Source organism: Macaca fascicularis, chromosome 19 (genome assembly GCF_037993035.2).
Source record: "Macaca fascicularis isolate 582-1 chromosome 19, T2T-MFA8v1.1".
Lineage (NCBI taxonomy): Eukaryota > Metazoa > Chordata > Mammalia > Primates > Cercopithecidae > Macaca > Macaca fascicularis.
In genome coordinates this window covers 5,157,702-5,185,196 of record NC_088393.1, presented here as the reverse complement: position 1 = coordinate 5,185,196, position 27,495 = coordinate 5,157,702, and the positions used below count along the sequence as shown (strand labels likewise).

General features: G+C 52.1%; 1 protein-coding gene and 1 long non-coding RNA gene across 6 annotated transcripts in view; one reads left to right on the top strand and one right to left on the bottom strand.

Annotated features, from left to right (window-relative positions):
- Positions 1 to 234: 234 nt before the first annotated feature.
- The window catches only part of CHAF1A (chromatin assembly factor 1 subunit A), a 41,735-nt gene continuing 14,474 nt past the window's right edge, over positions 235 to 27,495 (bottom strand). For 2 of the 5 annotated variants that reach the window (XM_045380491.2, XM_045380492.2), the window contains 12 exons: positions 25,583 to 25,639; positions 19,895 to 20,124; positions 18,986 to 19,046; positions 18,505 to 18,573; positions 14,240 to 14,466; positions 13,521 to 13,689; positions 13,339 to 13,419; positions 12,367 to 12,459; positions 10,804 to 11,068; positions 9,440 to 9,903; positions 1,251 to 1,347; positions 235 to 718 (listed from right to left, as the gene is read on the bottom strand). In XM_045380491.2, coding sequence (XP_045236426.2) covers positions 618 to 718; positions 1,251 to 1,347; positions 9,440 to 9,903; positions 10,804 to 11,068; positions 12,367 to 12,459; positions 13,339 to 13,419; positions 13,521 to 13,689; positions 14,240 to 14,466; positions 18,505 to 18,573; positions 18,986 to 19,046; positions 19,895 to 20,124; positions 25,583 to 25,639 — 1,914 coding nt within the window. In that variant the 3' untranslated portion in view covers positions 235 to 617. Of the gene's footprint in view, positions 719 to 1,250; positions 1,348 to 9,439; positions 9,904 to 10,803; positions 11,069 to 12,366; positions 12,460 to 13,338; positions 13,420 to 13,520; positions 13,690 to 14,239; positions 14,467 to 18,504; positions 18,574 to 18,985; positions 19,047 to 19,894; positions 20,125 to 25,526; positions 25,640 to 27,495 lie in introns of all 5 variants that reach the window. The other 3 variants (XM_045380493.2, XM_074025430.1, XM_074025431.1) reach the window with 2 other exon arrangements.
- LOC135968383 (uncharacterized) lies at positions 5,521 to 7,974 on the top strand. The gene is made up of 2 exons (XR_010583112.1): positions 5,521 to 5,656; positions 7,825 to 7,974. It is a non-coding gene; the product is annotated as an uncharacterized lncRNA (long non-coding RNA).

Here is a 27,495-nt window from a genome sequence, read left to right as displayed (position 1 = left end):
AGACCCCAGCAGGTCCCCGGGAACACCCCCTCCTAACCCCCCAACCCAGGGCAGGAGGGATCGCTGGACAGAAGCACATGCGGAAAACCTGCACCTTGACCCAGGTCAGCCTGGTATGAGGATGACTTAGTGTCAAACAGATGGGACAGCGCTGTTGCAGGGCACAAGGCTGGCCCCAGACACGACGCACTCGGAGAGAAACACGATGTTGTCAGAAAAGACAGAGCAGCTCAGTGCTAGAGAATAAGTTTATACACTGCCTCTTTACACACTGCCTCGTTTATACACGGGGCCCGTGCACATGGCCAGGTGGGTGGTCCTGGCTCTTCAATTCATTTACAAGTACTGGATTCCACGCCTGCTCCTGTGCCCGCAGGCTTCCTCGATAGGCCAGCAATCTCAATAATGCTTTATTAAAGGGCAGATTCATACGCAGCTCTTGGGGGAATTTTTACAAATATCAAAGGAACTAATCCAGCATCCTATATAGAACTCTGCACACCTTGGGGAGGTCCGTGAAGCAGGACAAAGTGCTCTTTACACAGGAATCGAGTCGGTTCAAGTATCTGCTCCGTGGGGAGGACACCCTAAGCGTTCTACGTACGTCACCACTGCTCTCACGACGCGCCCAGTGGGCTCGCAGGCAGGGCGGCCTTGCTGGTGTCCACCCCCACACCACCCCCAGCTCCGGAAGTGGCTCCACACGGGGCTTGGACCTCTGCAGGGCAAGAAAGGGAAGGTCTTGAGCTGGCTGTGCCTGCTGGGCTCCCTGGGGGAGGACCTGTTGCCTCATGGGGCCTGCAACGGCCCCAGGGCGGAACCCTTCACCTGACAGTGGGGGCAGGCGGAAGCTGGGGCATTGTGCCCCTTCTAGAGGTGACCTGCTCACCTGCTCTCAGGCTGACCCTGCCCCCCACCACCTAGGCACACTCCTCCCGCACAGCCTGCTGCAAGGCCTCTGCACTTCCTCTTTGGGGAGTCCTCCAGAAATCCACCTGGCCCTCCCTTGCCGCCTCAGTGCAGTCTTCCCTGACCCCCATCTAACGTCCCGCCACCTGAGACTCCCAGCACAGGCCCTTGTGGCTCTGCCCAAGTGGCAGAGGACATGGCAGGGTAGGAGCCACTTCCAGCTGCAAACCCTCCTGGCAGCTCACAATGGAGCGAGTCTTAGGCGGCGCCATCCCTTCCCTGTTGAGGTTTACCTCCCCCACCCCTCACCAGTGCGTTCTGCTATCTAGAGCCCTTCTCACCCGCAGCGTCCGGGACATCCACGATCATACACTCGCCCTCCTCCTCTTCCTCCTCCTCTGTGTCTGCCTGGAAGCCGTCCATGTCCTCAGCACCAACCTGGAAAGACAAGGTGCATGGCCATCAGCATTACAGGTGGCAGCCACACTGGTGCTGGCGGGGGTGGGGGGCCTCTGCGGGTGTGACCCCTCCCTCCCACCCCCAACACTGAAGGGAACCCAACATCCAGAACCCAATTTGGTAACAAACTGTCCAAATGTGAGGTTTATTCGAGAGGCCACAACCAGAGAACCTTGGGGGTTCCCTCAAATGAACTGGATTCATATCTCCACAAATGGCCATCATTGCCGTCTACAGAATAATCTCGTCGGTGACAGGCCACATACCTGATAGTGGTCCCATCAGATTACAACTGTATTTATTTTTATTTTTGATTTTTGAGATAGAGTCTCACTCTTGTCACCCAGGCTGGAGTACAGTGGCACAATCTCAGCTCACTGTGACCTCCACCTCCTGGGTTCAAGTGATTCTCATTCTTCAGCCTCCTGAGTAGCTGGGATTACAGGTGTACGCCACCACGCCAGGCTAATTTTTGTATTTTTAGTAGAGACGGGGTTTCACCATGTTGGTCAGGCTGGTCTCAAATTCCTGACCTTATGATCTGCCCGCCCCGGCCTCCCAAAGTGCTGGGATTACAGACAACTGTATATTTACTTATTTGGTATGTATATATTTTGAGACAGAGTCTTGCCCTATCGTCCAGGCTGGACTGCAGTGGTGCTATCTTGGCTCACTGCAACCTCCGACTCCCAGGTTCAAGCAATTCTCCTGCCTCAGCCTCCCGAGTAGCTGGGATTACAGGTGCCCGCCACCATGGACAGCTAATTTTTTGTATTTTTAGTCGAGACGGGGTTTCACCATGTCGGCCAGGCTGGTCTCGAACTCCTGACCTTGGGATTCGCCCATGTCGGCCTCTCAAAGTGCTAGGATTACAGGCGTGAGCCACCGTGCCTGGCCTTTGCTGTGCCTTTTCTATGTTAGAGACACAAATACCACTGGGTTGCAAGTGCCTACAGGGTTGAGCAGTCAGTCAGTCACCTGCTGCACAGGTCCACAGCCCAGGAGCCCTGGGCTATGTACCACATGGCCCAGGCGTGTGGCAGGCTGTCCATCTAGGGTATGTAAAAGCAACCTAGCCCATCAGCACAACCATGAAATTGCTTGAGGACACCTCTCAAAACACATCCCTGACGTGAAGCGATGACTGTGACTTGTGATTACTTTTTTTTAGATGGACTCTTCACTCTGTTGCCTGGGCTGGAGTGCAGTGGTGCGATCTTGGCTCGCTGCAAGCTCCACCTCCCGGGTTCACGCCATTCTCCTGCCTCAGCCTCCCGAGTAGCAGGGACTACAAGCGCCCACCATCACGCCCGGCTATTTTGTACTTTTTAGGAGAGACGGGGTTTCACCATGTTAACCAGGATGGTCTCGATCTCCTGACCTCGTGATCCACCTGCCTTGGCCTCCCAAAGTGCTGGTATTACAAGCGTGAGCCACCGCGCCCGGCCTTTTTTTTTTTTTTGAAGTGGAGTCTCGCTGTCGCCCAGGCTGGAGTGCGGTGGCCAGATCTTGGCTCACTGCAAGCTCCGCCTCCCAGGTTCACGCCATTCTCCTGCCTCAGCCTCCTGAGTAGCTGGGACTACAGGCACCCGCCACCACGCTTGGCTAATTTTTTTGTATTTTTATTAGAGACAGGGTTTCACCATGTTAGTCAGGATGGTCTCGATCTCCTGACCTTGTGATCCGCCTGCCTCGGCCACCCAAAGTGCTGGGATTACAGGCGTGAGTCACTGCGCCTGGCCTTTTTTTTTTTTTTTAAGTAGAGACAAGGGGGTGTCACTATGTTGCCCAGGCTGGTCTCGACCTCCTGGGCTCAAGCCATCCTCCCACCTCAGCCTCCCAAAGTGCTGGGATGACAGGTGAGCCACCGCACCTGGCCCTAGTGAAATTCCTGAGCCGTTTCCATTTGCTTTCCCCAAAGGAGAAAGACAGGATGCATGGAGGCCACCACGAGCCTCTGCATCAGTGCTGACCCTCCGTGCATGAACACAAGCCCCTCCTAGGACACAGAGCCACACTTATTTCAGCAGGGAGGCTCGTCCTCAAAACACTCCAGGAAGTCTTCCTCTACAAAAACCTCCATTCGCCTAGAAAAGTGACCGCACAGCAACACAACGGCCAGGCAGTAGGCTGGTTTCGTGGGCTGTCACGTAAGAGCACAGCGCCTGGCCAGGCATACTGGGTTCCTATCGTAGCCCCATCAATGCCTGGGTAGGGGCTCCCCTCCTGGATCCTCTTCAGTGGCTGGGAGCCCAGGCTGTCCCTCTCCCCAGGCAGCATGGGTTGACCCTGTGAGGACATAGGAGAAACAGTCCTGCTTTGTCACCCAGGCTGGGGTGCAGTGGTGCAATCATAGGTAACTACACCTTCGAACTCCTGGCCTCAAGTGATCCTCCTGCCACAGCCTCCCAAAGTGCTGGGATTACAGGCATGAGCCACGGAGCCTGGCCTATGGCCATTTTCAACTACCTTTTTGAAAGAAGAGTTAAGCAAAGAAGAGTCTAAGAGTCCCCTGTAGACTCTGCTGAGGGACATTCTGATTTGGAGGTGTCTGGGGACATTAAACAACAGGAACACGCCAATTTCTTCAGAGCCACCTCAAGTCACTGGGCCCTTGCTCCACACAGGAGACGTGCTGACACACTAGGCTTTTTTTGGATCCAAAATTTTTCAGAGCAATCACCACTCTTCACCCTTCAGGCTCAAGACAGGCTTTAACACATGACACCAAGCCGGCAGCTTGTTTCACGGGGATAGCTGTCATCTCGCCAGCAACACTGCAAGTGCTAAACGCAGACACGGAGGAGCGCAGACTATAGAAAACGGGAGTCAGGAAAATGTTTAGCGACTACATGGGATGAAGATGGTGTCACTAACATCTACGCCTTTTTTTTTTTTGAGATGGAGACTTGCTCTGTTGCCCAGGCTGGAGTGCAATGGCACAATCTCAGCTCAAGTGCAACCTCCATCTCCTGAGTTCAAGTGATTCTCCTGCCTCAGCCTCCTGAGTAGCTGGGATCATGGGCATGCACCACCATGCTCAGCTAATTTTTGTGTTTTTAGAGATGGGGTTTCACCACGTCGGCCAGGTTGGTCTCTAACTCCTGGCCTCTCAAGTGATCTGCCTGCCTCGGTCTCCTAAAGTGCTGCAATTACAAGCCTGTGCCACCGCACCCAGCCACCTATGCTTCTTTAGTTTTATCTCGATCACATAATGTTTTGTCGGCAAGGGCAAACACATCCTTCCTTGTATTTTAAAATTTTTAAATAAAACGGAGGCCCAAAGAGTTGAGGTGTCCTAGGGCTTCACAGATACATGGCACTTCACCCCACTAGGTCAGAATGCCTTATGAGTATCTCTTTTGAGCTCTAAATGAAAAGATTTAAAGACTCCTTGGCTCAGGTCTGTAATCCCAGTACTCTGGGAGACCGAGGCAGGTGGATTGCTTGAGCCCACGAGTTCAAAGACCAGCCTGGGCAACGTAGCAGGACCCAATATCTACAAATAATAATAATAAACCTCTTCTTGCATGAACATGGATGAAGCTGGGAACCATTATCCTCAGCAAACTAACGCAGGCACAGAAAACCAAACATCGCATGTTCTCATAGGAACATGTGGACATAAAGAGGGGAACAACAGACACTGGGGCCTACGTGACGGTGGGAGGGAGAAATTCAGAAAAAATACTGTAATACCCAATAAATCATCTATACACCAAACCCCTGTGACGAGTTTGCCAACCTGCACATGTACCCCTGAACCTAAAATAATAAAGGGCAACAGGGCAACACCCTGTTTCTTTAAATTAGAACAAAACAAGAACAAAACAAAAAAAGATGAAAACTCTCAAATCGGGACAAAAAGTGTAACCTAGTAAAAACATATGGACGTACACCCACTTGCAGATGAACGGCTTATCACTACCCGGGGTGCAGAAGCATCAGTCAGCAGCTTTACCAAATGCCAGGAGGCTGGAGAGAGGATCGCTTGAGCCCAGGAGTTGGAGACCAGCCTGGGCAACATAGACCCTGTCTCTACAGAATACTGAAAAATTAGTTGGGCATGGTGGCATGTGTGGTGCCAACCAATTTTGGCACGTTTGTCTCAAACTGCAGGAGGTTCAGCGCTGGAGGGTAAGCATCAAGCTGGGCCTGGGTCTCCACTCCTTCACGTGTGACCTTCGTGCGTCCACTGCACTGCTGAGCCCCAGGAGGACCTCACCTAGGCCAAGCAGCAGAGACCACCAATCACGCACATGCAGCCACCACTGCCATCCATTAGCAGGTGAGATGCCATGTTTTGCTGACTCCAAGGCCCTCCCAACCTCTCTGACCCACTCTAGTTAAACTGGGTGCACCCCTCTTTCCTTGTGGTTAGGGATGATAATAGGCACTCACTGTCCCCAAAACACAGTAACTCACACGTGGTGCTGGGCATGTGGGGCTCAGGGCACCATTTTCTGGGTGGGGAAATGCAGGTTCCACATGTTGACAGGGAGCAAGAGCAGTGCTTGGGAGGCCGAGGCAGGGCACCACACCCCAGCTGGGAGAGTCAGTTGCCACATCAAATCAGTGGCGGTGGGTGGGGAAGGAGGCCGTCCAGGGTCTGGACTGCTGTGTGGAGCATGAGACCCCGAAGGAACATCTGAGGGACACAGGGATTCCCAGGGGAGGGCTGATTGGTAAAGGCCCTGGAACATTGCTTGCATAGTGACACAGCCAGATAGGACCTTCCCGCCCTGATCATTTTCAGACTGGGGAGCTCTGGTTCCCTCTAAGGCTGTTCAGGTGACCAGGGAAAAAAGCACTGCTCACACAGGGCCTGGACAAAACACGTCCAGCAAAGCTGTGTGGGGGCCTCCTGGGGCCCCAGCTCCAATGCACTGGGCTCCCCTTGGCGCCAAGCGGCCTCCACAGAGCCAGGGGAGCTATGCATATGACACGCTGTAAAGGCACAGAGGCTCTAGGGAGTGCCAGGAACAGTTTCAGTCACAGCCCCAGACCCTTTGGGATGTTCTGATGGCCCCTCCTGCTGTGACAGTTGAGGGAGGTTCGCAGCATATCAAGGCCCCGCTATGTTGGCAGCATCATCTCAGGAGCCATTTCTCTCGCCTCCCTGCCCCTAATGACCACCTTTTTTTTTTTGAGGTGGAGTCTCGCTCTGTTGCCCAGGCTGGAGTGCAGTGGCGCGATCTCGGCTCACTGCAAGCTCTGCCTCCCGGGTTCACGCCATTCTCCTGCCTCAGCCTCCCGAGTAGCTGGGACTACAGGTGCCCGCCAACACGCCCGGCTAATTTTTTTTTGTATTTTTTAGTAGAGACGGGGTTTCACCGTGTTAGCCAGGATGGTCTCAATCTCCTGACCTTGTGATCTGCCCGTCTCGGCCTCCCAAAGTGCTGGGATTACAGGCGTGAGCCACCGCGCCCAGCCATTTTGTTGTTGTTGTTGTTGTTGTGCAGGCTAGAGTACAATATTATGGTCTCGGCTCACTGCAATCTCCACCTCCTGGGTTCAAGCGATTCTCCTGCCTCAGCCTCCCAAGTAGCTGAGACTACAGGCGCCTGCCATCATGCCCAGCTAATTTTTGTATTTTTAGTAGAGACGGGGTTTCACCATGTTGGCCAGAATGGTCTCGAACTCCTGACTCAAGGTGATCTGCCCACCTCGGCCTCCCAAAGTGCTGGGGTTACAGGAGCGAGCCACCGCGCCCAGCCAACAACCACTTTTAACCTCAGAGAAGAGGATGCACGTGGGGGCCTGGGGTTATCCACTGTCTTGCTCCTTGTTCCAAGTCTCTGAAAACCTGTAACTCCATCAGATCGTGGCCTCGGAGGAAAGCCTAAGGTTCACAGGGACAGATAGGTCTGTGTTAAGAGTACAGATTAGAAATGAAACTCAGGGAGCCAGGCACAGTGGCTCATACCTACAATCCCAGTGCCTTGCGGGGCCAAGGCAAGGGGATTGCTTAAGCCCAGGAGTTGGAGACCAGCCTGGGCAACATGGTGAAACCCTGTCTCTACAAAAAATTAGCTGGGTGTGGTGGCATGCACCTGTAGTCCCTCTCAGCTACACAGGAGGCTGAGGCGGGAGAATCGCCTGAGACTGGGGAGGTCAAGGCTGCAGTGAGTGGTGATCTTACCACTGCACTACAGCCTAGGCAACAGAGTAAGACTCCCGACTCAAAAAACACAACAAAACAAAACAAAACAAAAAAAAAAAAAAAGAGAGAAACTCAGTTACGAACAGTGTGATAAGGACAAAAAGTATGCAATGAATGTTACTAAAGCTGATCTATGGCCAGGGGTGGGTGCCAGGGGCCACTGGCTCTATGGGCATGGGAGTTTTTTCCTAAGATCAGGCAGTGCCCCCACCACACACCCCATGGCTCCATGCACTTGTGCCTCTGAGGCACCCATGAGGCTGGAATCACACAGCCATTCATTCCCCTTACAGGCTCCTGTCTGTGGCTTACACTGGGCGGCGTTGTGCATATCCCTGTGTCTGAAAGACCGATCAGAGTGCCTGGCACACAGTAAGTGCTTAATAACTGTGCTTGAATGCAAAATTCAAGAACCGTTGAACAAAAATAAAAATGCTACCACATGGGATATTATTCGGTGTGAAAAAAAAATGAGCTATCAAGCCACGAACAGACATGGGGGAACTGTCAATGCATACTGCCAAGTGAAAGGAGCCACACGCGGTGCGATTCCAGCTACGGGGCAATCTGGAAAAGGCCGGTCCACGGAGACAGAGAGGTTGGCGATTTCCAGGGGACTGGACGGACAGAGCACAGGGGCCTTTCGGCAGGGAGAGGCCTCTTTGTTCAGAACAATAAAGGTGGACGCACAGCATCCAACATCCATTCAAATCACAGAACCCTCTACACCAGGAACCAACCCTAACAGAGACCGTAGACTCTGGGTGGTGGTGATTTTATGTATTTATTTTTAGAGACAGGGTCTCGCGGTCGCCCAGGTTGCAGTGCAGTGGCATGATCATAGCTCACTGCAGCCTCAATCTCCTAGCCTCCAGCAATCCTCCCGCCTTAGTCTCCTGAGTAGCTGAGACTACAGATGCATGCCACCGCCACTGCTTGGCTAATTTTAAAATTTTTTCTTATAGAGATGGAGTTTTGTCATGTTGCCCAGGCTGGTCTCCAACTCCCAGGCTCAAGTGATCCTCCCACCTCGGCCTCCCAAAGTGCTGGGATAACAGGCTTAAGCCACAGTGCCCGGCCTGAGTGCAATGACTGTAACCAGTCCACTGCTCTGGAAGGTGATGTTGGTAACGCGTGGCTTGGCTTGGCTTTGGGGAAGGAGGTGTATGGGAACTTTCTGTACCTTCCAATCCATTTTGCTGTGACCCTAAAACTGCTCTAAGAGTAGTTTTAGGCTGGGCACAGTGGCTCAAGCCTGTAATCCCAGCACTTTGGGAGGCCGAGATGGGCGGATCACGAGGTCAGGAGATCGAGACCATCCTGGCTAACACGGTGAAACCCCATCTCTAAAAAATACAAAAAAACTGGCCAGGAGAGGTGGCAGGCGCCTGTTGTCCCAGCTACTCGGGAGGCTGAGGCAGGAGAATGGCGTAAACCCGGGAGGCGGAGCTTGCAGTGAGCCAAGATCTGGCCACTGCACTCCAGTCTGGGTGACAGAGCGAGACTCCGTCTCAAAAAAAAAAAAAAAGTAGTTTTAAAAAAACACAAAAGCGCCGGGCGAGGTGGCTCACGCCTGTAATCCCAGCACTTTGGGAGGCCAAGGCAGGTGGATCACGAAGTCAGGAGTTTGAGACCAGCCTGATCAACATGGTGAAACCCTGTCTCTACTAAAAATACAAAAATTAGCCAGGTGTGGTGGTGCACACCTGTAATCCCAGCTACTCAGGAGGCTGAGGCAGGAGAATCGCTTGAACCCGGGAGGTAGAGGTTGCAGTGAGCCGAGATCGCACCACTGCACTCCAGCCTGGGTGACACAGAGCAAGACTACATTTCAAAAATAAAACAAAACAACAAAAAACAAACAAAGAAAACCGCCCCCAGGGGCACCCACTGCCCGCCCCGCCTCACCTGGCCGTCGTGCCTGCGCTTCTTCATGAATTGGGTGATGCACATGCTGCCCGCTGACTTCCTCTTCAGTGAGATGGGAGTGCCCTGGCTGGGTCCCGTGGAGGGGACGCTGCCACTGTCCTCTCTGGGGGCCGAGGGCACTGAGGTCACGTAGCTCCACTGGCATGGCACGGGCAGGTGCTCCTGCTGGAAGCTCTGTAGCACCTGCGGGTGCACGTACCAGCACATCCTGAAGTCGGGCCGCTTCTCGTACACTGAGTTCTCGGAAATGAGCCGCTTGAGCCGGGACTTAGAGGGGATGGCAGCGTCCTCGCTGGTGGTGTGCAGGCAGGTAGCAGAGGGGCTTGGGGGGCTGCCGGTGTGCTTGCTGAGCAGTCCCCGGCGGCAGTGCTCCTGGAACTCCCGGATGATGACCTTGCTCCCGTTCACGTTGCCATGCAGGAGCGGCAGCAGCTGGGCCAGGACTGGCGGGAGGGAACATGGACGGGCATGAGGTTTGGGGAGCCACCTATCACCACAGGCCAAAAACCAAAACACACACAGCTCCTCCTCGCCACTGAGGCTCCGGGCATGGCCAGCTTCAGGGATAGGTGGCCTCATGAGGGCGGTCGTAAGACAGGGCAGCACCCACGCACCTGCCCAGAAGTGAGCCTTGGCTGGGCACATGCGTTGCCAGGGCTGACTTCAAATGCCTGCTGTTCCTACCCAAATGGCAGCCCTGCTCTCCTTGTGTGCCATAGTCCCTCCCCAGTTTTTTGAGTTTTTTTTTTTTTTTTTTTTTTAAGATGGGGTCTCGCTCTGTCACCCAGGCTGGAGTGCAGTGGCAGTATCATGGCTCACTGTAGTCTGGAACTCCTAGGCTCAAGCAATCCTCCCACCTCAGCCTCATGAGCAGCTGGGATCACAGGTGCATGAGACCATGCCCAGGTAATTTTGTATTTTCTGCAAAGATGAAGTTTTGCCATGTTGCCCAGGCTGGTGTCGAAGCACTAGGCTCAAGCGATCCTCCCACCTTGGCCTCCCAAAGTGCTGGAATCACAGTCTTGAGCCACTGTGCCCGGCCCCTCCCTGGCTTTTGAGAAAGCGTAGCCCCCACTCCAGCACACTCTGCGCCTGAGTCCTGGTTGATAAAACAAGCCTGGACCTGCCTCGTCCTGCCGCTGGGGACATCATCGAATGTACGGATGTGTGCGGGAAGAGGGCTGGCCTCTGTTATTTGTGGAAAGAACATTTGCATCATGGACCCACTAGCCTGTGAGACTCTTGCCCTCAGCCTTGAAATTAGCTGGGCCCAGGAACAGGTGGGTGGCCTGGCCACGCCCCTGAGAAGGGGAGGCCCTGCCTGAAGCCCCACCCACACTCACTCTGCTGGTCTCTGTTCTCCCGCTTGGAGGCCTTGGAGGCCTTGGGCGTCTGCTCCTCCTGGACAGGCACGGTCTCCAGGAAGCAGGCTGCGAACTGCTGCAGTACCTTCAGGTCGTCGCCTGCGCAGTCTCTGTCAGCTGCCCACACGCAGCCAATCTTGACGGGCTGCAGGACGCGAAAGCGCTTCCCCTTAGCCAGGAACTCGTCCCACTCCTTGGCCTTCAGTTTCTGGCGGACCTTATGGTTCTCAGGGTCGGCACACTCCTTGTGGGTTAGAAAGCAGAAGTTTATTTGGGGTTCATGCTCCCCTATGCCCGGGCACTCTTTTGAGGTTCCAGTCTCAGCTGGCTGGGGAGCCAGAGGAAAGGACAGGGGCGCAAAACTCACAGTGTCAGGGCCAGGGCAGAGCACACCGTGCGCTGGCTGCCCCTCTTCCAGATGGAGTAATTCACACCTGGTCTCCTTTGGGAGAGTCACAAGATATTTCTGAGCTCGCCCATGAGGCCTCTTTTAACACCCCTCTGAATTTCTGGTGAATGTGTGATCGTGGAGCTGTTTAACAGGGTCGGGTGCCTACCCACATGGCCCGGGCATCTGGCAGACACACGTAGGGCCTGAGACCACTCTCTGACAGACAGTTCAGGCCTTGGTGGTCAGATATGCACAAGGAATGCATAGCCCTCCAGCACAACCATGAGACAGTCCCACCAAATCCCCACTTCCCAAACAACAGGCCTGAGATACTCCCACCAAATCCCATTTCCCAAATGACAGGCCTTCAGAGCCCCAAAACAACTTGCTTGAAAGAAAGTTCCTGCCGGGTGCGGTGGCTCACCTGAGGTCAGGAGTTCAAGACCAGCCTGGCCAACATGGTGAAACCCTGTCTCTACTAAAAATACAAAACTTAGCCAGTTGTGGTGGCGCATGCCTGTAGTCTCAGTTACTCGGGAGGCCGAGGCAGTAGAATTGCTTGAACCCGGGAGGTGGAGGTTGCAATGAGCCAAGACCAGGCCATTGCACTCTAGCCTGGGTAACAGAATGAGATTCCGTCTCAAAAACAAAAAAAAGAAAGAAAGAAAGTTCCACAACCTTACGGAATCCAGAAAGGGGTGGCAGGCAGGTTCACCTGCAGAGACGTGGGGAATCTTCTGGAGAGACAGGGAAGTTCTATGTTTTATTTTGGGTGGTGGTTACCCACATTCACTTGATTGTTATAAGTCATCAAATGCAAACTTATGATGCACACGTCTTGCTGCATGCTGACTGTATGTCAGCTAGGGTGGTTTCCAGCCTTCTAACCCAGACCACGGCCACGCTCCCTCACCAGGGTGTCTCCTCCTATGACTCCCCTCACTTGCAAGCTCCTCCTCTGTCTGCCACCCTTCCGGGTAATACCAAGTTCAGGCCCAGCCATTCCCACAAGTGAGCTTGCTTGCTGAGAAGGCAGTCCAAATCTCGTATGGCTGGGCTGGGACCCCCGTCACCCTGCCAGGTCAGGCCACTGAGCACCAGTCCGGAAATGAGCTTTTTCTGAGCCAGTGACTCCCTCTTCACTCCCTCACCTCTGTCACACCTTCGTCCTCAGACAGGTACCCATGGGGCACAAAGAAACCATCGTCCTCATCTTCATCCTCTCCCATGTCGTCGTCATCATCCTCAAAAGGAGAAAAAAAAAAAAAGAGTTCAGCAGATAGAAAAGCAGAGTATATGCCTTGTTAAAAACATAAAGTAGGCCAGGCGCAGCGGCTCACACCTCTAATCCCAGCACTCTGGGAGGCTGTGGGTGGATCATCTTAAGTCAGGAGTTCCAGACCAGCCTTGCCAATATGGTGAAACCTCGTCTCTACTAAAAATACAAATCTTGGCCGGGCACGGTGGCTCACGCCCATAATCCCAGCACTTTGGGAGGTCGAGATGGGTGGATCACGAGGTCAGGAGATGGAGACCATCCTGCCTAACATGGTGAAACCCCGTCTCTACTAAAAATACAAAAAAGAAATTAGCTGGGCGTAGTGGCGGGCGCCTGTAGTCCCAGCTACTTGGAGGCTGGGGCAGAAGAATCACTTGAGCCTGGGAGGCAGAAGTTGCAGTGAGCTGAGATCACGCCACTGTACTCGAGCCTGGGCGATAGAGTGAGAGTCTGTCTTAAAGAAACAAAAAAATGTAAAGCTGTGAACATCTGCTCGGCATGGCCTCCTGACAGACACTGTGAGCGTCGGCAGAAAGCCCACTAGGTCACAGCAGCTGGGCAGTCAGGTGGAAATGGTGCGTGGCAGGCCGGCAGGAGGCGAGAGGGGGCTGTGGGGCCATGGTGCAGATGCGGACGGGCTCCCACCCCCAGCAGCCATGTGGGCGAGTGTCACCAGATGAGATTTTGGGAGAGGAGGTACGTTCGGGTTTCAGGCCGCACAGCAGGTCAAACACCAGCTGTCAGTGAGTGAACACAGCTGGGCTGTGTCCTTAGCCCCTCACTGTGGGACAGGGACTCAAATACAAGCCATCTGTCAGTGAACACAGCTAGGGCACATCCTTACCCCCTCACTGTGGGACAGGGACTCCCCGGGCTCCTCTTCTTCCCACTCCTCATCACTGTCCACCTCATAGTCGAGGAGCTTCTGAGAAAAGAAACACACGGGACTCACAGCTGCCTTCAGGGCTGGAGGAAAGGGGCACAGTGAGGAGATGCAGGGACAGAGGCACTCCGGGGCCGGCTCACCGTGTCCTGGGCCCAGGGGTCTCGTGCGCGGATGAGCACCGTCTTCTTGTTCCAGGTACCCCAGTAGGCCGGCCGGTGGTTCTCACAGAACTGCAGGAGCTTCATCCTGCCGAACTTCCTCCTCTCGGGAACGCCATCGCCCTTCCCATGCTCCACGATCACGACGTCACTGAGAAGGAAAACCCCAGGCTCAGGATTGCGCTGCCTTACAGACGTGCTCACAAACCTCTCGGGAACCTCCCAGTGAAGATGGCCTAACAATTCTAGAAAGATGGGCATTTGTTAAAAAGCAGCATTGCCTATCCCCAAAGAAAGGTCAGGAACATGGACTGGAAGGACAGACGGAGGAGGGTGCAGCCTGCAGGGGAGAGGGAAGAAGGCTGCCCAGGTGCAGCTGCAGAGCATTTTTACCAAGGGAGGTTCTGTGGAAACAGGAAATTTGCAAGATGGGGGGAAGGGAGGGGTATCCTTCACTGGAGACCAGCAGGGAAGTAAGATTCCTCCGGGAAGAGCAAGGAAGACAGGGAGAGGAAGACTTCAGGGGCTCACAGGAAGGCCAGGTGGAGAGAGGCCTTAGTCAGCACCGAAGTCCAGGGCCCGAGGGCACTAGGAGGCAAGCAGCAGAAGGACCCCAAGTTCCCACCTCGGGGACCCCAGGGTTCAGGATGCTGCCCTCCAGCGTCACTAGTGGGTGAAGGCCAACCTCCTCAGGCTCTGACCTGTTAAAAATATCTGCATTCCGGGTGGAAACCTGGGTGGGTCCGGACCTCAGGGGCCGCCGGCCTTTGAGGTCTTTCAAGAAGGAGAACTCGCCGCTCTGCTGCTGGAGGAGCTGGTCTAGCTGACTGCAGAGGTCTGGATGGAAGGCGGTCCGACGCCGAGGGGCCAGGACCATGTGCTCTTTAATTTCAAAGGGGGCAAACTTCCCACAGGAGCCGGCCAGGGTCTGAAATCAAGAAGAGACCCGATGGGGTCTTCCAGCAATGGGAGAAAGGAGGCACCATGGACGCACACAGCGGGGTGCTGGTGGGATTCATCCAGGCTAAGGTCAAGGCGCAGACTCAAAAGCCCAGGCACTGTGTGGGTCCACAGAGGCGAGTTTCCAGAGATACAGGGCAGAGGGCAGACTGGTAGTCTCAAGGGCTGGCGGTGGGGGGACAGACTACAAGGGAGCTGTTTTGAGTGATGGAAATAGTGTATTATCTTCATTATGGTTAGCTGGCCCTGTAATTTGTCAACACAAATGTCCTGAAAAGGGTGTATTTTATTGGATGTAAATTATATCTCAACAAACCTCGCTTTAAAAAAAAAAAAAGGCCGGGGGCAGGGGCTCATGTCTGTAATCCCACCACTTTGGGAGGCCGAGGAGGGCAGATCACCTGAGGTCAGGAATTCGAGACCAGCCTGGCCAACATGGTGAAACCCCATCTCTACTAAAAACACAAAGATTAGGCTGGGTGTGGTGGCTCATGCCTGTAAACCCAGCACTTTGGGAGGATGAGGCGGGTAGATCATGAGGTCAGGAGTTCGAGACCAGCCTGGCCAAGATGGCAAAACCCCGTCTCTACTAAAAATACAAAAATTAGGCCAGGTGCGGTGGCTCATGCCTGTAAACTTAGCACTTTGGGAGGCCGAGGCGGGTGGATTGTCTGAGCTCAGTTCGAGACCAGCCTGGGCAACATAGTGAAACCTGGTCTCTACTAAAATACAAAAAATTTTTTTTTTTTTTTTTTTTTGAGACGGAGTCTTGCTCTGTAGCCCGGGCTGGAGTACAGTGGCCGGATCTCAGCTCACTGCAAGCTCCGCCTCCCGGGTTTAGGCCATTCTCCTGCCTCAGCCTCCGGAGTAGCTGGGACTACAGGCGCCCGCCACCTCGCCCGGCTAGTTTTTTTTTTGTATTTTTAGTAGAGACGGGGTTTCACGGTGTTAGCCAGGATGGTCTCGATCTCCTGACCTCGTGATCCGCCCGTCTCGGCCTCCCAAAGTGCTGGGATTACAGGCTTGAGCCACCGCGCCCGGCCAAAAAAAAATTTTTTTTTTTTATGAAAGATCACAACTCCTCTTCTTTTTTCTGAGATGGAGTCTCGCTTCACTGCACAGCCTGGAGTGCAGTGGCGCAATCTCGGCTCACTGCAACCTCTGCCTCCTGGGTTCAAGCGATTCTCCTGCCTGCCTCATGAGTAGCTGGCATTACAGATGCCTACCACCATGCCAGGCTAATTTTTGTATTTTTAGTAGAGACACCATGTTGGCCAGGCTGGTCTCAAACTCCTGATTTCAGGTGATCCACGCGCCTTGGCCTACCCAAGTGCTGAAATTACAGGCCTAAGCCACCGCACCTGGCCAAAAGGAGAAATGTCAGTATAATAAAGACACTGTAGCTGGGCGCGGTGGCTCACCGGTAATCCCAGCACTTCGGGAGGATAAGGTAGGCGGATCACCTGAGGTCAGGAGTTCAAGACCAGCCTGACCAACATGGAGAAACCCCGTCTCTACTAAAAATACAAAATTAGCTGGGTGTGGTGGCGCATGCCTGTAATCCCAGCTACTCGGGAGGGTGAGGCAGGAGAATCGTTTGAACCTGGGAGGCGGAGGTTGTGGTGAGCTGAGATCGCACCACTGCACTCCAGCCTGCGCAACAAGAGTGAAACTTCGTCTCAAAAAAAAAAAAAAAAAAAAAAGACAGACACTGTAACGAAGAGGTAACAGGCTGAGACAAAATATCAGAGGATCAAATACCAGACTATGTTAAAAAAAAAACAAAAACAAAAAAAAAAACCTCTTACAGAGCAGAAAAAAAAAAAAAAAGAAAATACTGTAGAAAAATAGGTTAAAAAAAAAAGGAATTGGCAAGTCATAGAAGAACTAAAATGGCAAACGAAAAGAAAAAGATGCTCAACTGCACCAAGAGTCAAGTAAAAATGGGAAGTAAAACAGTATAAATTTTTTTTGTAATCCATCAGACTGGCAAAGTTAAAAGAAAATTAATCCCCATGGAGTGATAGCAGAAAATGGGAGATTTCCACGTATTGCCAGGAATGTGCATCTAAGTTTCCCGTCTGGCGGGCACTCTGGCCATGGCTCATGACGTTTCAGCAATGTGCTATTTTGTCCTAGAGGCAAACTCATGCTTAGTTGGCTGTCCCGGAGGAATGCATGTGTGCAGAGAAGCATGCGCAGGGACCCCCACTGCACCACTGAGGGGCATAGAGGCTGAGATAGTGGCAGGCTCTGTGGCTCACGCCTATGATCCTAGCATGTTGCGTGACCAAAGCGAGAGAACTGCTTGAGCCCAGGAGGTCGAGACCAGCCCTGGCAACACAGTGAGACCCAGTCTCTACTAAAAATAAAATCAGGGAGGCTGAGATGGGTGGATCATCTAAGGTCAGGAGTTCAAGACCAGCCTGGTCAATATGGTGAAACCCCGTCGCTACTAAAAACACAAAAAATTAGCCGGGCGTGGTGGCGGGCACCTGTAATTCCAGCTACTCGGGAGGCTAAGGTAGAAGAATCGCTTGAACCCAGGAGACAAAAGTTGCAGTGAGCCGAGAGATGGCGCCACTGCACTCCAGCCTGGGTGACAGGGCAAGACTCCGTCTCTAAATAAATAAATAATAATTTTTGTAAAAAAAGAGAGAAACTGTAAACCGTATCATTGCATTATGAAGTATTATGCAGCAGTGAAAATACATGATGTGGATCTCTGGCTGTCACGACAGGATGTGTGGGTACAACAATGTCACACTGTGCACCTTCAAGATATGCAATTGTTGTCAAATGCTTCAAGATACAAAGGACAGGCCAGGTGCTGGGAGTCACGCCTATAATCCAAGCACTTTGAGAGGCCAAGGCTTAGAGGATCATTTGAGGCCAGGTTGTCGAGACCAACCTGGACAACACAGCAAAACCCAGTCTCTACAAAAAATTAAAAAATTAGGCCGGGCATGGTGGCTCACGCCTGTAATCCCAGCACTTCGGGAGCCGAGGCGGTCGGATCACCTGAGGTCAGGAGTTCAAGACCAGCCTAGCCAACATGGTACAACCCCGTCTATACTAAAAATACAAAAATTAGCCAGGTGTGATAGCATGCGCCTGGAATCCCAGTTACCTGGGAGGCTGAGGCAGGAGAATCACTGGAACCCGGGAGGTAGATGTTGCAGTGAGCTGAGATCGCACCACTGTACTCCAGACTGGGCGACAGAGTGAGACTCCATCTCAAAAAAAAATTTAAGAATTAGCCAGGCGTGGTGGCACATGCCTATAGTCCCAGCTACTCGGAAGGCAGAGGTGACAGGATCACCTGAGCCTGAGAGGTCAAGGCTGTGGTGAGCTATGATTGTGCCACTACACTCCAGCCTGGGTGACAGTGCGAGACCCTTCCTCAAAAAATAAAGGCCAGATATATTAAAAAGAATGAAATACATCTAAATGTGGCAACGTGGCACAAATCTGAGGTGGCTAAGTACACGTGTATAAACACAGTGAGTGGAGCAGGGAAAGGCACTGAAGAACCCCTGACATCGGAGATGGGGTAAAAGGGAAGAGGGTAAGAGGAAAGGAGGCTGCGGTTTTCATGCACAGATGGTGGCTCAGGAGGTCTGAGATGCCAGGTGACCGATGCCAGGCAGGGAAAGTAAACCTCTGTGAATTCTACTGTTGTTTTACAGCTAACCTTGCTCCCTCAAGCGTAAGTTTCCCACGGGTAAAAACATGGTGAATTTCTCCTACGCCTAACACAAAATTATTCATGAAGTAACTTCTGAAAACAGCGCTGTTTAATCAGACACGCCACTTTTTACCTCTTTGGGACAAGGCGAAGGACAAAATATTGAGCCTCAAGACTTTACTAGAAATAGAAGTGCCCGAGGTCACCGGAGGCTCCCATCCTCATGAGAGGAGCTGGCTGGGGAGAGACCCTTTCATTTTCAGAAAGGAAAAGTCGAACAGAGCTGAAACCCGAAAGCAAAGGCAGCCGGCTGCTCACCTTGGGGGCCTGTGGAGTCTTTGGTTTCTGGAAGAACCTCGTGATTTCGGCCTTCTCTGCTTTAATGCGCTGTGATGTTAAGAGACGGTGATGAGAAAGAAGAGAGGAAGAGAAATAGTACATGTTGCAAAACATGCAAAGGCCCCAGAACCGAAGCTCAAGCGTTTTAGCGTGAAGGCACTACTGTGATTTTTAGCTCTCAAAACCCACGGACCCAAAACCGAGCCAGCTAATCTCAAAATGTCCGAGTCGCCCTTGTGGGCAGAAGCGCCAGGACTGCGGGGCCAGTAGGCATGTGACAGGCCAGCACTGGGAAAAAGCAACAAGAACACATCTAGACAGACCCGCCCCTCCCTGTGGGCGCCATTTGGTTTCCCCAAACCAAGAGAATATTAGGTGTCGGCTGTGGCAAGAATTCCCACTTTGGGCATCTGCTTCTCCAACAGGCTGGGATGGGGAAGCTCTGTGGGAAACGCTCTACCTTCTCTTCTTCTCTTAACCGTTTCTCTTCTTCCTTTTTCCTTTTTTCCTCAAGTTTAGCCCTGTGAGACAGCAAATGACATTTCAGCCAACTCTTTGCTTTGGCTATGGAAGGGACCGCAGCACTCAACTGTTAGTATATGACTAGTATTTCATTTTACATTAAATGAATATAAGTTATTTTCATGTTTACTATAAGGCTTTTACATAGGTCTTCACAATAAAAATGGAAAAGAGTTGGCCGGGCGCGGTGGCTCACGCCTGTAATCCCAGCACTTTGGGAGGCCGAGGCAGGTGGACCACAAAGTCAGGAGATTGAGACCACCCTGGCGAATACGGTGAAACCCCGTCTCTACTAAAAATACAAAAAAATTAGCCAGACATGGTGGTGGCGCCGGTAGTCCCAGCTTCTCAGGAGGCTGAGGCAGGAGAATGGCGTGAACCCGGGAGGCGGTGGAGCTTGCAGTGAGCTGAGATCGCGCCACTGCACTCCAGCCTGGGCGACAGAGCGAGACTCGGTCTCAAAAAAAAAAAAAAGGAAGAGAGTCAATAAAATTTTTCCTGTGACTAGAATATATACAAAAAAACCTTTAGCCAGCCGGTGCATAATTAGCACAGACAAAACCCACAATCCTGCGATGCAAATGTCTAAGTTGGTTGGGAACTGGAAGGACAGTCAGCAGAGACAAGGGGCCCGGGGTGAGTTGGACGTAGAGGAGCACAAAAGAGCAGGGAGCTGCTTTCCACCACTCCTACGCTGGGGCCGCACGGGCACCTCACGCGGGAGAAATGGGAAGGAACTGAAGGGTGCCGCCATCTGCCTGCAAAGTGGAAAGGCCCCATCAGAGTGGCCAGGAGCGGAATCCAGCAGCAAGGAGGCAGGCCCAGCACGGCCTCTGAGGGCACTCACTCCAGGGCTTCCTGCCTCTCCTTGCGCCGCTCCTCCTTGAGCCGCTGCTTCTCCGCCTTCTCCTTCTCATCCTTCTCCCGCTTCTCCCGCCTTTCCTTTTCCTTCAGCTCCTTCTCTTCCTCCTTCTTCTTCTTGGCCTCTTCCTTGGCCCGCTTGGCCTCCTCTTTCAGCTTCTCCTTTTCTTCCCTTTCTGCGCGTAACTTGAGCTGCTTGCCCAGACGCTCCTGATCCTACAAGACAGTGTGGCAGGTGACAGGTGGCCCTCCCTCCAGCTCCCAGGAGGAAGCTCGGTTCAGAGCATGCAGGACAGCTGGGCCTGGATGGGAAGAACAGAATTCAGGGACCAAGACCGGGCGCAGTGGCTCACGCCTGTAATTCGAACACTTTGGGAGGCCGAGGTGGGTAGATCACCTGAGGTCAGGAGTTTGAGACCAGCCTGGTCAACATGGTGAGACCCTGTCTCTACTAAAAATACAAAAATTGGCCGGGCGCGGTGGCTCACGCCTGTAATCCCAGCACTTTGGGAGGCTGAGGCGAGTGGATTACCTGATGTCAGGAGTTCAAGACCAGCCTGACCAAGATGGTGAAACTCCATCTCTACTAAAAAAAAAAAAAAAAACTAGCCAGGCGTCGTGGGCGCCTATAATCCCAGCTACTTGGGAGTCTGAGGCGGGAGAACTGCTTGAATCCAGGAGACGGAGGTTGCAGTGAGCCAACACAGTGCCACTGCACTCCAGCCTCAGCGACAGAGTGAGACTCCATCTAAAAAAAAAAAAAAAAAATTAGCCAGGCGTGGTGGCAGGTACCTGTAGTCCCAGCCACTCAGGAGGCTGGGGCAGGAGAATCGCTTGAACCAGGAGACGTAGGGTGCAGTGAGCTGAGGTCACACCAGTGCACTCCAGCCTGGGCAACTAAGTGAGACTCAGTTAAAAAAAATAAATGAATAAGAAAGAATTCAGAGACCAGCTCCAGGAGGAGCCTCCAGTCAACAACCTTACACAGAAGTGATTTTATTTTATTTTTTATTTATTTTATTTTGTTTTTTGAGACGGAGTCTCACGCTGTTGCCCAGGCTGGAGTGCAGTGGCGCGATCTCGGCTCACTGCAAGCTCCGCCTCCCAGGTTCCCGCCATTCTCCTGCCTCAGCCTCCTGAGTAGCTGGGACTACAGGCGCCCGCCACCGCGCCCGGCTAATTTTTTGTATTTTTAGTAGAGACGGGGTTTCACTGTGGTCTCGATCTCCTGACCTTGTGATCCGCCCGCCTCGGCCTCCCAAAGTGCTGGGATTACAGGCTTGAGCCACCGCGCCTGGCCTAGAAGTGATTTTCATTTTTTTTGAGATGAAGTCTACTCTGTCGCCCATGGTGGAGTGCAGTGGTGCGGTCATAGCTGGCTGCAGCCTCGACCTCCCAGGCTCAAGTGACCTCCTACCTCAGACTCCTGAGTAGCAGGGACTATAGGCACACGTCACCATACCCAGCTATTTTTGTATTTTTCCTAGAGATGGGGTTTTGCTGTGTTGCCCAGGCCGGTCTTGAACACCTGGCCTCAAACAATCCCTCTGCCTCAGCCTCCCAAAGTGTTGGGATTATAGGTGTGAGCCACAGCACCCAGCCACAGGAGTGATTTTTATAATCCATTATGCATCCTTCCATCATGAGAAAAATGTTAAGAATTAGCCCTGTGTCCCGGTACTTGTGGGCAATTCAATGTAAGATTCATTTCAAACACAATCCTGCTGGGCGCACGGGGCTCACACCTGTAATCCCAGGACTTTGGGAGGCTGAGGCAGACAAATTGCTTGAGGCCAGGAGTTTGAGACCAGCCTGGCCAACAAGGTGAAACCTCAACTCTACCAAAAATACAAAAAAATTAGCTGAATGTGGTGGCTCACACCTATAGTCCCAGCTACTCAGGAGTCTGAGGCACAAGAATCGCTTAAACCCACAAGGCAGTTCAAGATCACACCACAGCACTGCAGCCTGGGTGACAAAAGCAGGACTCTGTCTGAAAAACAAAACAAACAAAAAAACATTATTTATTTGGAGATAGAGTCTCATTCTAGTGCCCAGGCTGGAGGGAGTGCAGCAGTGCTATCTTGGCTTACTGCAACCTCCGTCCTGGACTCAAAGCAATCCTCCTGCCTCAGCCTTCTGAGTAGCTGGGACCACAAGCACCTGTCACCACACCTGGCTAATTTTTGTAGAGACGGAGTCTCACTATATTGCCCAGACTGATCTTGAACTCCTGCGCTCAAGTAATCTGATCACCTCAGCCTCCCAAAGTGCTAGGATTACAGGCATGAGTCATTGCAACCAGCCCAGGAATTCTTTTTCTTTTTAGTAGAGACAAGGTCTCATTATGTTGCCCACGCTTGTCTCAAACTCCTGGGCTCAAGAAATCCTCCCACCTTGGCCTCCCAAAGTGCTGGGATTATGGGGGTGAGCCACTGCACTCAGCCTTGTTTCAAATTCTTTTTTTTTTTGAAACGGAGTCTCGCTCTGTCACCCAGGCTGGAGTGCAGTGGCCGGATCTCAGCTCACTGCAAGCTCCGCCTCCTGGGTTCACGCCATTCTCCTGCCTCAGCCTCCCAAGTAGCTGGGACTACAGGTGCCCGCCACCATGCCCGGCTACTTTTTTGTATTTTTTAGTAGAGACGGGGTTTCACCGTGTTAGCCAGAATGGTCTCGATCTCCTGACCTCGTGATCCGCCCGTCTCGGCCTCCCAAAGTGCTGGGATTACAGGCTTGAGCCACCACGCCTGGCCTCAAATTCTTTAAGAGAGTTTAAGGGAGTAACACTTCATCACTACATTCCTCATTCCGAAGACTTGGCAGTGGCCTGGGACACTGAATCATTTACGTAATCCGAAGTTCAATGTTAAACATGCTGAGCCGGGCGCAGTGGCTCCCACCTGTAATCCCAGCACTTTGGGAGGCTGAGGCAGGCGGATCACTTGAGGTCAGGAGTTCGAGACCTGCCTGGCCAACATGGTGAAACCCCATCTCTACTAAAAATACAAAAATTAGCTGGGCGTGGTGGCAGGCGCCTGTAATCCCAGCTACTCAGGAGAATGAGGCAGGAGAATCGCTCGGAACCTGGGAGGCAGAGGTTGCAGGGAGCGAGATCGCGCTGCTGCACTCCAGCAAGGGCAACAGAGCAAGGCTCTGTCTCAAAAAAACAAAAACAAAAACAAAAACAAAAACCCACGCTCACCTGCCCAGCTCCACAGGTACCCACCTGCCCAGCTCCACAGGTACCCGCTCCTAATACCGCATGAGGACCACGTGTCATCCAATATGGGCTTCCCACGTGTCTGGAGTCTGACAGCTCAGCTTTCAGTTTGGGTTAGGAGTATCTGCCCTTGTCTCTAAGGAAATATTCTAAATGTATTCCAATACATCTCTGGTAGCTTTAACAAAAGCCACGGAGACACGGCCTGGAAGATGTCTGATGTTCATTTCCTGCCAGCGTCCTGTGTGACTGCATCTGACATACGAGACACATGAGGAAGATGACCGTCTGGACTGCACAAGTAGACTATAAACATAACTGGGTGGAGAAGAGTCTCCCGCCCTGTTGCTAAGCAGGAAATAGAAAGAAGGCTTCTAGAAACTGCAGGTGAATCAGGTGTCTTCAGCCACACTTGGGTATTTTCTCCGCACCCCCAACCAGGTATGCAGGACTCGGAGATTCCAATGAGCTTAAAAGAGCTCTTGTTCCAAAGAATGAGATAAACTGTAAAAATAAAAATCAGGCCAGGCACGTTGGCTCACACCTGTAGTCCCAGCACTCTGGGAGGCCGAGGTGGGTGGATCACCTGAAGTCAGGAGTTTGAGACCAGCGTGATATGGCGAAACCCTGTCTCTACTAAAAATACAAAAAAATTAGCCAGGCGTGGTGGTGTGTGCCTGTAATCCCAGCTACTCGAGAGGCTGAGGCAGGAGAATCGCTTGAACCCAGGAGGTAGTGGCCGCAGTGAGCTGAGATTACACCACTGCACTCCAGCCTAGGCAACAGAGACAGACTCCGTCTCAATAAAAAAAATAATAAAAATCGCCGGGCGCGGTGGCTCACGCCTGTAATCCCAGCACTTTGGGAGGCCGAGGCGGGCGGATCACAAGGTCAGGAGATCGAGACCACGGTGAAACCCTAGCCGGGCGCGGTTGTGGGCGCCTGTAGTCCCAGCTACTCGGGAGGCTGAGGCAGGAGAATGGCGTGAACCCGGGAGGCGGAGCTTGCAGTGAGCCGAGATCGCGCCACTGCACTCCAGCCTGGGCGACAGAGCGAGAGTCCGTCTCAAAAAAAAAAAAAAAAAAAAAAAAAAAAAAAAAAAAAAAATCAACCCCAAATCTGACCCACAGAAACTCAGTGCGGCCCTCAGGAAGCTTGGGAAACACCCAGTGAACATCAGGAAGCTCAGGAAACCCTGAGTAAACGCAGAGCCCGTGGTCACCAGGGCCCTCCTGTGAGCTGGCACTGGGTAGGCAAAGCCCAGAGGCCTTCCCTGGAGTTTTGGTTTGTTTCAGTATGATCTGACGTTCAATTTCTCTAACCTTTAAGCTATAAGTAAAAAGCCCCCTGCGGCCACGCGTGGTGGCTCAGGCCTGTAATCCTAGCACTTTGGGAGGCCGAGACAGGCGGACTGCCTGAGCTGAGGAGTTTCAGATCAGCCTGGGCAACGTGATGAAACCCCATCTCTACTAAAATACAAAAAAAAAAAAAAAATTAGCTGGGCATGGCAGCATGCACCTGTAGTCCCAGCTACTCAAGAGGCTGAGGCAGAAGAATTGCTTGAACCCGGGAGGCAGAGGTTGCAGTGAACCAAGATCGCGCCACTGCACTCCAGTCTGGTGACAGAGCGAGACTTCGTCTCAAAAACAAAACGAAACAAAAGACCCCTGCATTGCTGTGTGGAAAATGTGGTGATCCCCCCAGAGAATAAGAGACTCAGCAGAGTCACTAAAGGATAATCACCCACTGAGTGTAGGGGCTATTAAGAAGTTACAGCACTTAGGAATAAGTGGAACTTCAATCCCTATTAAAGAGACAGGACTGGCCGGGTGCGGTGGCCCACGCCTGTAATCCCAGCACTTTGGGAGGTCAAAGCGGGTGGATCATGAGGTCAGGAGATCGAGACCATCCTGGCTAACATGGTGAAACCCCGTCTCTACTAAAAATATAAAAAATTAGCCGGGCGTGGTGGCGGGCGCCTGTAGTCCCAGCTACTCGGGAGGCTGAGGCAGGAGAATGGCGTGAACCTGGGAGGTGGAGCTTGCAGTGAGCCGAGATCACACCACTGCACTCCAGCCTGGGCAACAGAGCGAGACACCATTTCAAAGAAAAAAAAAAAGAGAGACAGGACTACAGGGAAATGTACTACGTTTTTGGAAGGTAATTTGAAGCTACAATGGGATGCTGAACCGTTAAGACAGTGGTAGTACTACTGATAAAAGCTTAGAAAAGGCCACACACAAAACCTTAGGACTCACTCAGCAAAGCAAAAAATGACACAATCCACAATCCATGAAGTCCAAGTACTTAAAATGAAGCAGGAATCAAAATGATGGTCAGAGAAGGCTGGGGAAAACATAAAAACTGGACCAAAGGAACTCCAAAGGGCTTTGCTTACTATTTAATGCAAAAAGCACAGCAGGTTAATTTTCTATTTCAGGGAAAATGTCTTACTCTTTGCAGTCTGAGCTTGTTCTTCTCTGTAGAGCCTTTGACGAATTTCTTAGTTATCTGAAACAGAAGACGTTTATCTTTAAACATGGGTTATTTCAATCGCTTCGAGCAAAAGAGAAACCTTTCCAGGTGATCAGTTTTTCCACCAATAGAACCAAAATGTCATAGTAGGGTCACAAACTCCAGTTAGCATGCACACATGTGTGTATCTGGGATTAGATAACAGGGGAGACTGTGGAGGCAGATAAAGAAATGAGTGAAGCATGCCATGCACAAGACAAAGAAGGCAAGCTGAGAAATAAAGGCAACAGACAAGGCTGGGCACAGTGGCTCATGCATGTAATCCCAGCACTTTGGGAGGCCAAGGTAGGCAGATCACTTAAGGTCAGGAATTTGAGACCAGCCTGGCCAACGTGGCAAAACCCCATCTCTACTAAAAATACAAAAATTAGACGGGTGTGGTGGCGGGTGCCTGTAATCCCAGCTACTCAGGAGGCTGAGGCAGAAGAATCACTTGAACCCAGGAGAAGGAGGTTGCAGTGAGCCAAGATTGCACCACTGTACTCCTCCCTGGGCAACAGGGTGAGACTCTGTCAAAAAAAAAAAAAAAAAAAAAAAAGACAGCTGGCCTGGGCAACAGGGAGGATGGATTTGTAGCAAATGAGAGAGGACCTGTCTGTCCAAAGGGAATGGAGCTCTTACAGGAACATAGGTCCCTGTTTGCTGATCCTTCCAATTTCTTCAAGAGAAGCTGATATTGGGAATTTCATGTGAATTTTTTTAGGTGTTAAAAAATGAACACAGATGGGCACAGTGGCTCATGCCTGTAATCCCAGCACTTTGGGAGGTCAAGGCAGGAGGATCGCTTGAGTCCAGGAGTTCAAGACCAGCCTGGGCAACAAAGCAAGACCCCGTCTCTAAAAAAACTTTTTTTTTTTTTTTTTTTTTAAGACGGAGTCTGGCTCTGTCGTCCAAGCTGGAGTGCAGTGGCCAGATCTCAGCTCACTGCAAGCTCCGCCTCCCGGGTTTATGCCATTCTCCTGCCTCAGCCTCCCTAATAGCTGGGACTATAGGCGCCTGCCACCTCGCCCGACTAGTTTTTTGTATTTTTTTAGTAGAGACGGGGTTTCACCATGTTAGCCAGGATGGTCTCCATCTCCTGACCTCGTGATTCGCCCGTCTCGGCCTCCCAAAGTGCTGGGATTATAGATTTGAGCCACCACGCCCGGCCTTAAAAAAACTTTTTAATTAGTTAGGTGTTGTGGTGCGCATCTGTAGTCCCAGCTACTCAGGAGTCTGGGGTGGGAGGATCATTTCAGCCCAGGAGGCTGAGGCTGCACTGAGCTGTCCAACCTGGGTGACAGAGTGAGACTGTCTCAAAAAAAAAAAAAAAAAGGTTACTAAATCAAATAAAACATGTCTCCAGGCTGGTTTCCTGTGCACCACTAATTTACATTCTGTCTAGCTCAACTCTGCTTTTTATTTTATTTTTGAGATGGAGTCTCACTCCTGTGGCAGAGGCTGGAGTGCAGTGAGTGCCATGATCTCTGATCACTGCAACATCCACCTCCAGGTTCAAGCGATTCTCCCTCCTCAGCCTCTCAAGTAGCTAGGATTATAGGCATGAACTGCCACGCCTGGCTAATTTTTGTATTTTTAGTAGAGACGGGGTTTTGCCATGTTGGCCAGGCTGGTCTTGAACTCCTGACCTCAGGTGATCCACCCACCTCGGCCTCCCAAAGTTCTAGGATTACAGGTGTGAACCACCATGCCTAGCCAACTCTGCTTTTTAGAGTGTGGAGTGAAAGCTTAAGAAAAAAGGGAAACTTGCTGGGGTTGTCTAGGACCTCTACATTCTAGGGCACAATATTTTCTATCACCTACCTTCAAACCGAGCATGAACTACTAGGAAT